This window comes from Mus musculus, chromosome 12, assembly GCF_000001635.26.
Source record: "Mus musculus strain C57BL/6J chromosome 12, GRCm38.p6 C57BL/6J".
Classification (NCBI taxonomy): Eukaryota; Metazoa; Chordata; class Mammalia; order Rodentia; family Muridae; genus Mus; species Mus musculus.
The window spans coordinates 103,447,875-103,457,652 of record NC_000078.6 but is presented as its reverse complement, the minus strand read 5'-3'; the positions used below and the strand labels follow the sequence as shown (position 1 = coordinate 103,457,652).

The 9,778-nt window shown below is 46.9% G+C and overlaps 1 protein-coding gene across 2 annotated transcripts; it reads left to right on the top strand.

Annotated features, from left to right (window-relative positions):
• Positions 1–429: 429 nt before the first annotated feature.
• On the top strand, positions 430–6,755 carry Ifi27l2b (interferon, alpha-inducible protein 27 like 2B). 2 transcript variants are annotated; one of them, NM_145449.2, is made up of 7 exons: positions 430–500; positions 609–638; positions 1,134–1,295; positions 1,749–1,931; positions 5,153–5,182; positions 5,686–5,847; positions 6,301–6,755. In NM_145449.2, the coding sequence occupies exons 1-7, from the start codon at positions 494–496 to the stop codon at positions 6,576–6,578; spliced, it is 852 nt and encodes a 283-aa protein (NP_663424.1). In that variant the 5' UTR covers positions 430–493; the 3' UTR covers positions 6,579–6,755. The 2 variants fall into 2 exon arrangements, with proteins under 2 accessions (NP_663424.1, XP_006515821.1); XM_006515758.2 differs by lacking the exons at positions 430–500; positions 609–638; positions 1,134–1,295; positions 1,749–1,931 and adding an exon at positions 5,023–5,044.
• The last annotated feature ends 3,023 nt before the right edge of the window (positions 6,756–9,778 follow it).

The following is a 9,778-nucleotide window of genomic DNA, read 5'->3' as shown; positions in this document are numbered from 1 at the left end:
CCTCAGTACAGGGAAACACCAGGGCCAAGCAGTGGGAGTGGGTGGGTGGGGAAGCATGTGGGGGACTTTTGGGGTAGCATTGGAAATGTAAATGAAATAAATACCTAATTTAAAAAAAGAGTAATGACTTTTGTGCCAACATTCTTCTTGCGGAGTTTGCACTTATGGGGTGTGTTTTTTGATTTAGCATCCAACAGCTGTAAAGCCTCTTTCTTCTCTCTCTCTCTCTCTCTCTCTCTCTCTCTCTCTCTCTCTCTCTCTCTCTCTCTCTCTCCTGTGTGTGTTATCAGGCAGGAGGTAACGAGATAAGTGGAGGGCAGGTCCTTTTGCTGTCAAACCTCCAAGAGGAAGCTGACTCATTTAAAGGAATGGACTATGACCCTATTTGTTCACAAGCAAGAGTCTCTCTTGCTCTCCTCTGATTTAAGTCACTGTCTAAGTAGGCACTGTGCTCCCTACCAGGACAACTCACCGGCTACCAGGACAACTCATCATGAAGAGTTAGTAGCCCCTGGATTTGACTAGGAATTGGCCTGCCTGACCCAAATCTGCCAAGATCTCACTGCCATCAACAAACTAACCTTCTCTATCTACCCATTTCTCCCTAGGAAAATTTGTGGGCGCTGCTATAGGAGGAGGTTGGTTTCTTGCTAAGCTGGTAAGGAGGTGGGAGCATTGTACTTTGAGGTGGGTGCCACTTCCAGTACTTGACTGCCACTGGATTCTGGAGCTGCCTGGGTGCAGAGCAGGGGCCAGGGCTGTGCTAACTCTACTCCAGGAATGAGCTTAACATTCCTGCCCAGCTGCCCCTCCAGGCCTCATATATGATAAGCATCAAGTAGATGGAATTGGTGAAGAATGGGAAGGGGCAGCTGCTGAACACTGCAGGGTTGTATTTACCCTCACAACCCCAGGCCCAGTGAAGGATGATTCTTCTCAAGTGTCACAGCCTGGCAACACCACAGCTCTGTCACATCCTCCACTGACCCCATGCCTCCACCCTGCCCTCCCCTTCTTCTTTGCTTGGGACCCCTTTCCATGCTTCTCAGAATAGAAAGACCCCAAAAACAGTCAAAGAATTCATGAGTGAGACATTTCTCTGAGCTTATCTCACCTAGTTCCTCTCCCTACAGCTCTGGCTGTGGCAGGGGCACCTGTCGCCCTGAGTGCCGTGGGCTTCACTGGGGCAGGCATTGCAGCTGGGTCCATAGCAGCCAAGATGATGTCTGCTGCAGCAATTGCCAATGGAGGTGGAATTGCAGCAGGAGGCCTGGTAGCCACACTCCAGTCAGTGGGTAAGTGTCAGGCCAGGCAAGATGACCAGAGTCCAAGACAAGGACAGTAACTTCCCTTGTATCCCTACAGTCCCACCTTCTTATGTAGCCCACATGCTCTTCTGTCCCTACTTTCTGGTTCATTCTGAGTGAGGTGAGGGTGTGGCTCAGAGGGGAGGGATGCTCATTGTGGGAAGGAGCCTGATGACTGTTACCTGGGTTCTGAATCTTACTGCTTGGGTGTCTTACTGTACTGGGTCCTTTTCTCTCCTGCTATGTGGGGAGGGCTTTCCAATCTGGAAAGCTCTGTCCTGCATCTCACTTATCTATCTATCTCCTCACAGATATGTCTTCTCCTTCTGTCTCCCTTTAAATATCTCTGTCTAGAGCAGAGCCTCGGGGTTCAGAAAAAAAAGAGTTGGGGCATCTCTAAGCCTCAGGTCATTGCCTGTCACTGCATTGTCTTCTTCTCAGGGGTCCTTGGACTCTCCACAATAACCAACATCATCCTGGTGGCTGTTGGGACAGCCACAGGAGCTAGAGCTGAAGGATCCATGGGAGCCTCCAGAGAGCAGGAGTCAGGGCCTCAGGATCCTCCGCAGGAGCTGCAGGAGCCACAGGAGCCTCCAAGTTGTAAGAAGCAAGATTTGAATTTAGGTAAATGTGATGCTTTGAATGAGAATTGCCCCATAGGTTCATATATTTGAATGTTGGTTGCCCAGACAGTAGACTTGTTTGGGAAGGATTAAGACATGGCTTTGTTGGAGGAGTTGCATCACTGGAGATGGACTTTGAAGTTTCAAAAGCCTATAGCTAGCCATGTCAGTTCCCTCTCTCGACCTCTTGCTTGTGGACCAGACTTAAGCTCTCAGTTGTTGCTCTAGTGCCATGCCTGCCTGATTGGCTGTCATGCCTGCCTGAATGTCTGCCTGCATGCCTGCCTGTATTACTGTCTGCATAACTGTCAGCATCCTGCACTCCTGCAAACTTGCATGCATATCTGCCTGCCTGCCTGCCTGCATACCTTCCTGCATGCATGCATGCTTGCATATTTATCTGCATACCTGTGTACATACTGCCTGCATGCTTTCCTGCCTGTTCTCATGCTCTCAGACAAGATGGTCATTAACTCGTCTCTGAAACTATAATTCCAATAAATTCCAACTTCTATAAATTGCATTGCTAATGGTGTTTCTTCACAGACATAGGAAAGTATGTAATACAGAAGTTGGTGTAGGACCCTGACTCATTGTTCTGACAGACCTGAAGGGGCTGTCTTGAGAGGAATGTGGAAGGCTTTGAGACTTTGGCCTAGGAAAGCTCTTGAATGCTTTAAGCAGAGTAAGGGCCACTGCAGTAAGATCTTGGATGGTAGTCGTGTTGAGAGCAATGAGGACAATGGAGACACAGCTCAAGAGATTTCAAAGAGGAATGAAATTAGGAGCTGGGCTAGAGACCATTCTTGTGATGTTGTGATGTTGTGGATTTAAGACATTTTTTCCCTTGTCTTAAGAATATCCCTGAGGCCAAACCTGGAAAGTTTTCAACTAATATCCCTGGCAGAGGGGATTTCAAGACAGCCTAATATTGATCCTCTTACATGATTACCAGTGCTCATTCTACTGTGGGTCTACAGGGAAAGAGCAAGCCAGTAAGCAACACTGGTCCACAGCCTCTACATCAGCTTCACCATGAGGTTCCTGCGCTACATGGGGTCCTGTCCTGACTTCCCATGTGATGAACTGTGATGTGGAAGGACAAGCAAAGTTAACCCTTTCCTCCCCAGGTTTCTATTCATCATTATGCATTTATCACGGCAATAGGAACCCTGACTGAGATAGAAATATACCACACTTTCTGTAGAACAAGGTTACTAAGATACAGATTCCCTAGATAATGACATTACCAGAAACTACTGGTGTGCCACTGTGGTGTCAGCAATTCAGCCTGGCTATGGTACAAAAGCCAGAATTAGAATTCACACCCTTAGCCGGGCCTGGTGGCACATGCCTTTAATCCTAGCACTCTGGAGGCAGAGGCAAGCAGATTTCTGAGTTCGAGGCCAGTCAGGCCTACAAAATAAGTTCCAGGAGGGAGGGATGGAGGGAGGGAGGGAGAGAGAGAGAGAGAGAGAGGGAGAGAGGAGAGAGAGAGAGAGAGAGAGAGAGAGAGAGAGAGAGAGAGAGAGAGAGATCACACCCTTAAAGGAGAGGCTGGGACAGTAAAGCCAGAAGATGTCCATAGAGTAGAATTTAAGATGGTAAACAGGGGCCTTCTGGAAGGGAAAGTGTAAGGAGATTAAATGGAAATCAGTGGGAGATGGGCATTAAGGAAGAGATGAGACAATTTAGAAGAGAAGTCATGGAAGTTTCTAGATCTGAGCCAATGTTTGATTAAGTAACTATATTTCATCTGTAGTTGGAAAAGCTGGTACTGAAAGTGTGACATCTTCTCTAAATTATGCCTCAGTGGACTTGATGCCCAGGAACAGTACACATAGGTGTAAGTAGCCAGTTCAGTTAAAGGATGTTCTTGCAAAACAACATCCACAAGGTAGTCAGAATGCGTTTGTAGCCTCTAATTGTTCAAAACCTACTTTTAATGATGGTTCTTAAATACTTTAACCTCCCTTATAGTGAAAGAAAAAATTATGGGGGGAGTGGACCTGTTTAGAAATTGTTCCTTGGAGCAAGTCCCATCTGTGTTGTTAGGAAATCAGCAGTTCAGCTCACAAGTCTGCAACTGCAGCTCAGTCCACTAGCAAACCCTTGATGTTTATGCTAGAAGTCCAGGGCAATTGTGTCTGGATAGCATCATTGGTGGGAAAACCTAGCAGAGACAGCCAAGCCTCAGCCATTATGGCTGACTCATTGGCAGGAGTCAGCAGGAGGGTTTCAGACCAGCAGGAATGCCAGGAGAAGTTCTCTGCTATGCCTCTTTAAGAAGATTAGTGAAGATGCTACACCAAGAAGCATTGCACAGCTAGCTCTACTAGCAAGTCCCTCTCACAGTCTGTTGAGTCTTATTATTCTCCCTCCCAACATCCCATGTCCTCCACAGGTCTTGCCTAACCACATGTCTTGCCTCAGCATGTGAGTCTTAGCAAAATTCCACCTGAGTATATACATCACTCTGCCAATCAGACTGAGTCCAAGGAAGAAGCAAGAAGCTGCAACATACCACCAGAATTTTTTTTTTTTGTTTTTGTTTTTTTATGTGTTTCTCTTTATGGAGTTCCAATAAAAGGAGCAAATTTTTGCTCTTTAAGGCAGACTAATACATGCATGTCCTTAGGGAAAGAATCCCTCATCACATGTCCTTTCACATGATGGATTTAGCAAAACCCTTTCACCTGTGTCCACTTCAGGAAAACACTCTTTCATGTGTTTGCCCCAGCAAAATCAATCAATCTCTCTCTCTCTCTCTCTCTCTCTCTCTCTCTCTCTCTCTCTCTCTCTCTCTGTCTTTCTGTCTCTGTTTCATATGTGTGTGTGTGTGTGTGTGTGAGAGAGAGAGAGAGAGAGAGAGAGAGAGAGAGAGAGAGAGAGAGAGAGAGAGATCAGGCAGGAGGTAAAGAGATAAGTTAAGGGCAGGTCCTATTGCTTTCACACCTCCAAGAGGAAGCTGACTCATTTAAAGGAATGGACGATGACCCTATTTGTCCACAGGGAAGAGTCTCTCCTGCTCTCCTCAAATTTAAGGAATTTACTATTTAAATTTACTATTTAAGTAGACACTGTGCTACATACCAGGACAACTCATCATGAAGAGTTAGTAGCCCCTGGATTTGACTAGGAATTGGCCTGCCTGACCCAAATCTGCCAAGATCTCACTGCCATCAACAAACTAACCTTCTCTATCTACCCATTTCTCCCTAGGAAAATTTGTGGGCGCTGCTATAGGAGGAGGTTGGTTTCTTGCTAAGCTGGTAAGGAGGTGGGAGCATTGTACTTTGAGGTGGGTGCCACTTCCAGTACTTGACTGCCACTGGATTCTGGAGCTGCCTGGGTGCAGAGCAGGGGCCAGGGCTGTGCTAACTCTACTCCAGGAATGAGCTTAACATTCCTGCCCAGCTGCCCCTCCAGGCCTCATATATGATGAGCATCAAGTAGATGGAATTGGTGAAGGATGGGAAGAGGCAGCTGCTGAACACTGCAGGGTTGTATCTACCCCTCACGACCCCAGACCCAGTGAAGGATGATTCTTCTCAAGTGTCACAGCCTGGGAACACCACGGCTCTGACACACTCTCCACTGTCCAGTTTCCCTCACCCTGCTCCATGCTCTCCCCTTCTTCTTTGCTTGGGACCCCTTTCCATGCTTCTCAGAATAGAAAGACCCCAAAAACAGTCAAAGAATTCATGAGTGAGACATTTCTCTGAGCTTATCTCACCTAGTTCCTCTCCCTACAGCTCTGGCTGTGGCAGGGGCACCTATCGCCCTGAGTGCCGTGGGCTTCACTGGGGCAGGCATTGCAGCTGGGTCCATAGCAGCCAAGATGATGTCTGCTGCAGCAATTGCCAATGGAGGTGGAATTGCAGCAGGAGGCCTGGTAGCCACACTCCAGTCAGTGGGTAAGTGTCAGGCCAGGCAAGATGACCAGAGTCCAAGACAAGGACAGTAACTTCCCTTGTATCCCTACAGTCCCACCTTCTTATGTAGCCCACATGCTCTTCTGTCCCTACTTTCTGGTTCATTCTGAGTGAGGTGAGGGTGTGGCTCAGAGGGGAGGGATGCTCATTGTGGGAAGGAGCCTGATGACTGTTACCTGGGTTCTGAATCTTACTGCTTGGGTGTCTTACTGTACTGGGTCCTTTTCTCTCCTGCTATGTGGGGAGGGCTTTCCAATCTGGAAAGCTCTGTCCTGCATCTCACTTATCTATCTATCTCCTCACAGATATGTCTTCTCCTTCTGTCTCCCTTTAAATATCTCTGTCTAGAGCAGAGCCTCGGGGTTCAGAAAAAAAAGAGTTGGGGCATCTCTAAGCCTCAGGTCATTGCCTGTCACTGCATTGCCTCCTTCCCAGGGATCCTTGGACTCTCCACATCAACCAATATCATCCTTGGAGCTGTTGGGGCAGCCACAGGAGCTACAGCTGCAGGAGCCATGGGAGCCTGCAGAGAGCAGGAGCCAGGACTGCAGGATCTTCAGCAAGAGCCAAAGGAGCCACAGGAGCCACAGGAGCTGCAGAAGCAGCAGGAGCCACAGGAGCCTCAGGAGCTGCAGAAGCAGCAGGAGACACAGGAGACACAGGAGACGCAGGAACTGCAGAAGACACAGGAGCCTCCAAGTTATGAGAAGTGATATTTGAATTTAGGAGATGACATCTCTACCAGTTTAACTCAAAGCTTATAAGAATTACCCAGGAGAAAAAGTACCAAGATGCACTGGTTCTTTGTACTTCAGAGAATGAGGGTACTTCAAAACCCTCACTGATGTCAGAGAATAATGAAAAAAATAAAGATGGTTTGTTGGTGTGGCTGTCTTGCTTGAGGTGGCTCTTTGAATGGTGTTGTGGCCTGATAGTTTCAGTCTTCAGGCTTTCCCAGTCAGCCTCAGCCTGAGGAGGAGAGGGGGAAGACAAATGGGCCGCACACAGTCAGTAGGCAGAGGGCTTTACGTGGTCCCTGCATTAGTGGAAACAATCTGTGTGGTATCAGGACCTTTTTGGTGTTCATGGACCAGACGTCCATTATTATAGGTCAGGTGGACAGAGGATTCTGCCATGAAGCAAAGGTGAGAGGTAGCTAGGACCATTGACCCCAGAGCTCTGAGTCCTTCCTCATAAATGGCTCTGGATGTCCAGGGCTATGAGCAGCCTACAGCTACCCCACCGTAGTGCTAAGAGGCTGACAGAAAACCACTAGGGAGGTAGTTCACTGGACTCAGGTAATGCACTGGTACCTCAGGAAGGAGACGGAATCAAAAATGTTCACCATCACCTATAATGTCTTTAACATGGAAAGGAGACACAAACTCCTGACTCATGTTCTAGGACCCTAACCACACTACAGTCAAGGCCTACAATCATCATCCATGGGATGCATCATGCAGTGTTGGGCACAGTCCACCCTGACACCTAGAAGTCTTTGAGGCCTGAGGATTCTAGCATTTATGAGACAATTGTGACACAAGATATATGGTTCACTGCAGTGACAGGTACCAGGCACATCTGTGGAAAACAGAGAAGCAGGAATATGATCTCAGGGGAATGGTCTGGAAAGAATTCCTGGAAGAGGGGAAGGTGGATGGGATATGGAAAGAAATGCAGAATCTATCAGGGAGCACACACAGAGATAAGGTTGTGTGTGGGCATCTGTTAGGTAGGGTCTGAGGGGTTGGAACACATCAGTCACACTCAGGCCAATGGATGGAGGCTGTGTCTGGTTGTCGTCTGGCAGCTGGCTGTCTGGGCTGATGGCTCAAATTTTATAGAACCGGCTGTGGAGCTTGCCAGGATATGTTCTTGATAATGCATTATGTGGGAATTAGCCACCTCTCTCATGCTTCCCACATCAAAGGGGTGTCAAGAGTATGTGGTAGCTATGATTAGTTCCTGGCCCACAATCAGTTTGCCAGATTTTTTATTAGCATAGCTGTAGTGGCTGATGAACAGAAATACAGATAGATCACTGGAATCTTCCAGGATCCCAATACCTAGGCTAGCCACCCGCCCCAGTTGCAATCATTTACATAGGACAAGACACCCTTCTCTGCTTTCCTTTCTTCCTGTTGTCCTGGACTCCCATTTTGGCATCTCGTTGATCCATCTCCCCAAGGACTGCCACTGCTGCCCAGGTCAATATTTTCTTTTGCCTTTTTCCTACGAGTCACAGTTACTGTAAACATTTGAGCAATCTCCATTAATTGGGACCCATTCGTATTCTCAAACCCTTCTAACTTTTGAGGTTTCATTCTAATATCTGGGGTGCCTGAATGACAAAATCAATGATGGCCGCTTGCCGATTTTTCTGGTGCCTGGGTCTGAGCGAGTGAACAAGGAGTAAGGTTTATACAGGCATTTGGGGGGGCCCAGTGTGTGATTCCTGGGACTCTTGTATTTCCTCTTTCACCCTAGGGGTTTGCCTAGCAGCTGGTTCAATCCTTGTAGAAGGGTCTGGCAAAAGCTCTTCAGAGCCTCCTTGTCCTGGGCAGTGTTGCCTTCCAGTCAGGACACACAGAAGGGAAAACCCACTCAAAGCACTGTCTGGCAGCGATGCTCTGCCAGACCCAAAGATGGGTGCTCAGGATCTGTGGGCATTCGATCTAGGTCAGCTGGTGGGTACAAAATCCTGTCTCGAGGAGAATGATGAGGGCCTGAGGATTTTCAGAGAAGGGTGGGTTCTGAATTATCCTCTTATCCGGCTCACTGCTTGAGAAGGAGGCATGAATCATGAAAGGGAGAGTGGGAACCTCTGGGTCTGGGGACACTGCTGTAGTGGGACTGCTTTCTTAGAGGGAGGATGAAGACTATGTCTGTCCCAGGGAAATTCCTCCCACACCCCCCAGAGTTAGAGCCATTCTACATGTGTGAAGTGAAGACTGACCCACTGTGAAGAGACTACCTCTTCCCCACTAACTAGCATGACTGGTAACCTATTTCTTCTCTCTAAGCATGGCTATTTGCTGCACTGGATCACACAGAGAGGGAAATTTAATTTCCTTAGTGGGACTGTGGGATCCATGACTCCAGTCACGTATGTAGCAGAGGATGGCCTTGTTGGGCATCATTGGAGGAGATGCCCTTGGTCCTGTGAAGGCTCAATGCCCCAGTGTAGGGGAATGCCAGGGCAGGTAGGCAGGAGTGGACGAGTGGTTGAGAGAATACCCTCACAGAAGCAGGGGAAGGGAAAATGGGATAGGACGTTTGTGGAGGGGAAACTGGGAAAGGGGATAACATTTGAAATGTAAATAAAGAAAATACCCAATAAGAAAAAATTTTTAAAAATCCAAACCAAAAAAAAAAAAAAAGTGTGTCCTGGGAATATCACAGGAAGTGTCAAAACTAATATCCTGGTAAACACATACAGACACCTATATATGTATACACATGTATTACATACACATATGTATACATACACCTATATATGTATATATACATTCATTATGTACATATATGTATACACACATACATGTGTACAGATACACACAGTCTCCCTCTACACACATGCTACAACATGAGTTTGAGCAGGAAAATGAAACATAAAATAAATGATAAAGATCACTTAATAAATTGTGTTGGAACGATGGGATAAGACATAAAGAGCTATGTAAAAAAATTGAATGTGGGTCAAATTAAATGCCAGATGACTAAGTTAATATTAAAGAATACCACCTTGAAAAACTGTATAGAAAATACAAGTTATGATGTACCTGATAGCTAGCAGGAACAGATCTTTCTTTCTTTCTTTCTTTCTTTCTTTCTTTCTTTCTTTCTTTCTTTCTTTCTTCCTTCCTTTCTTTCTTTCCTTCTTTCTAATTAGGAGCCAAAATAATAAGAGTAA

Coding starts and splice junctions, on each gene's coding strand:
- Ifi27l2b (NM_145449.2), top strand. Junction 639..1,133: donor GGGCGCTGCTATAGGAGGAG/GTTGGTTTCTTG, acceptor CTCTCCCTACAG/CTCTGGCTGTGGCAGGGGCA. Junction 5,183..5,685: donor GGGCGCTGCTATAGGAGGAG/GTTGGTTTCTTG, acceptor CTCTCCCTACAG/CTCTGGCTGTGGCAGGGGCA.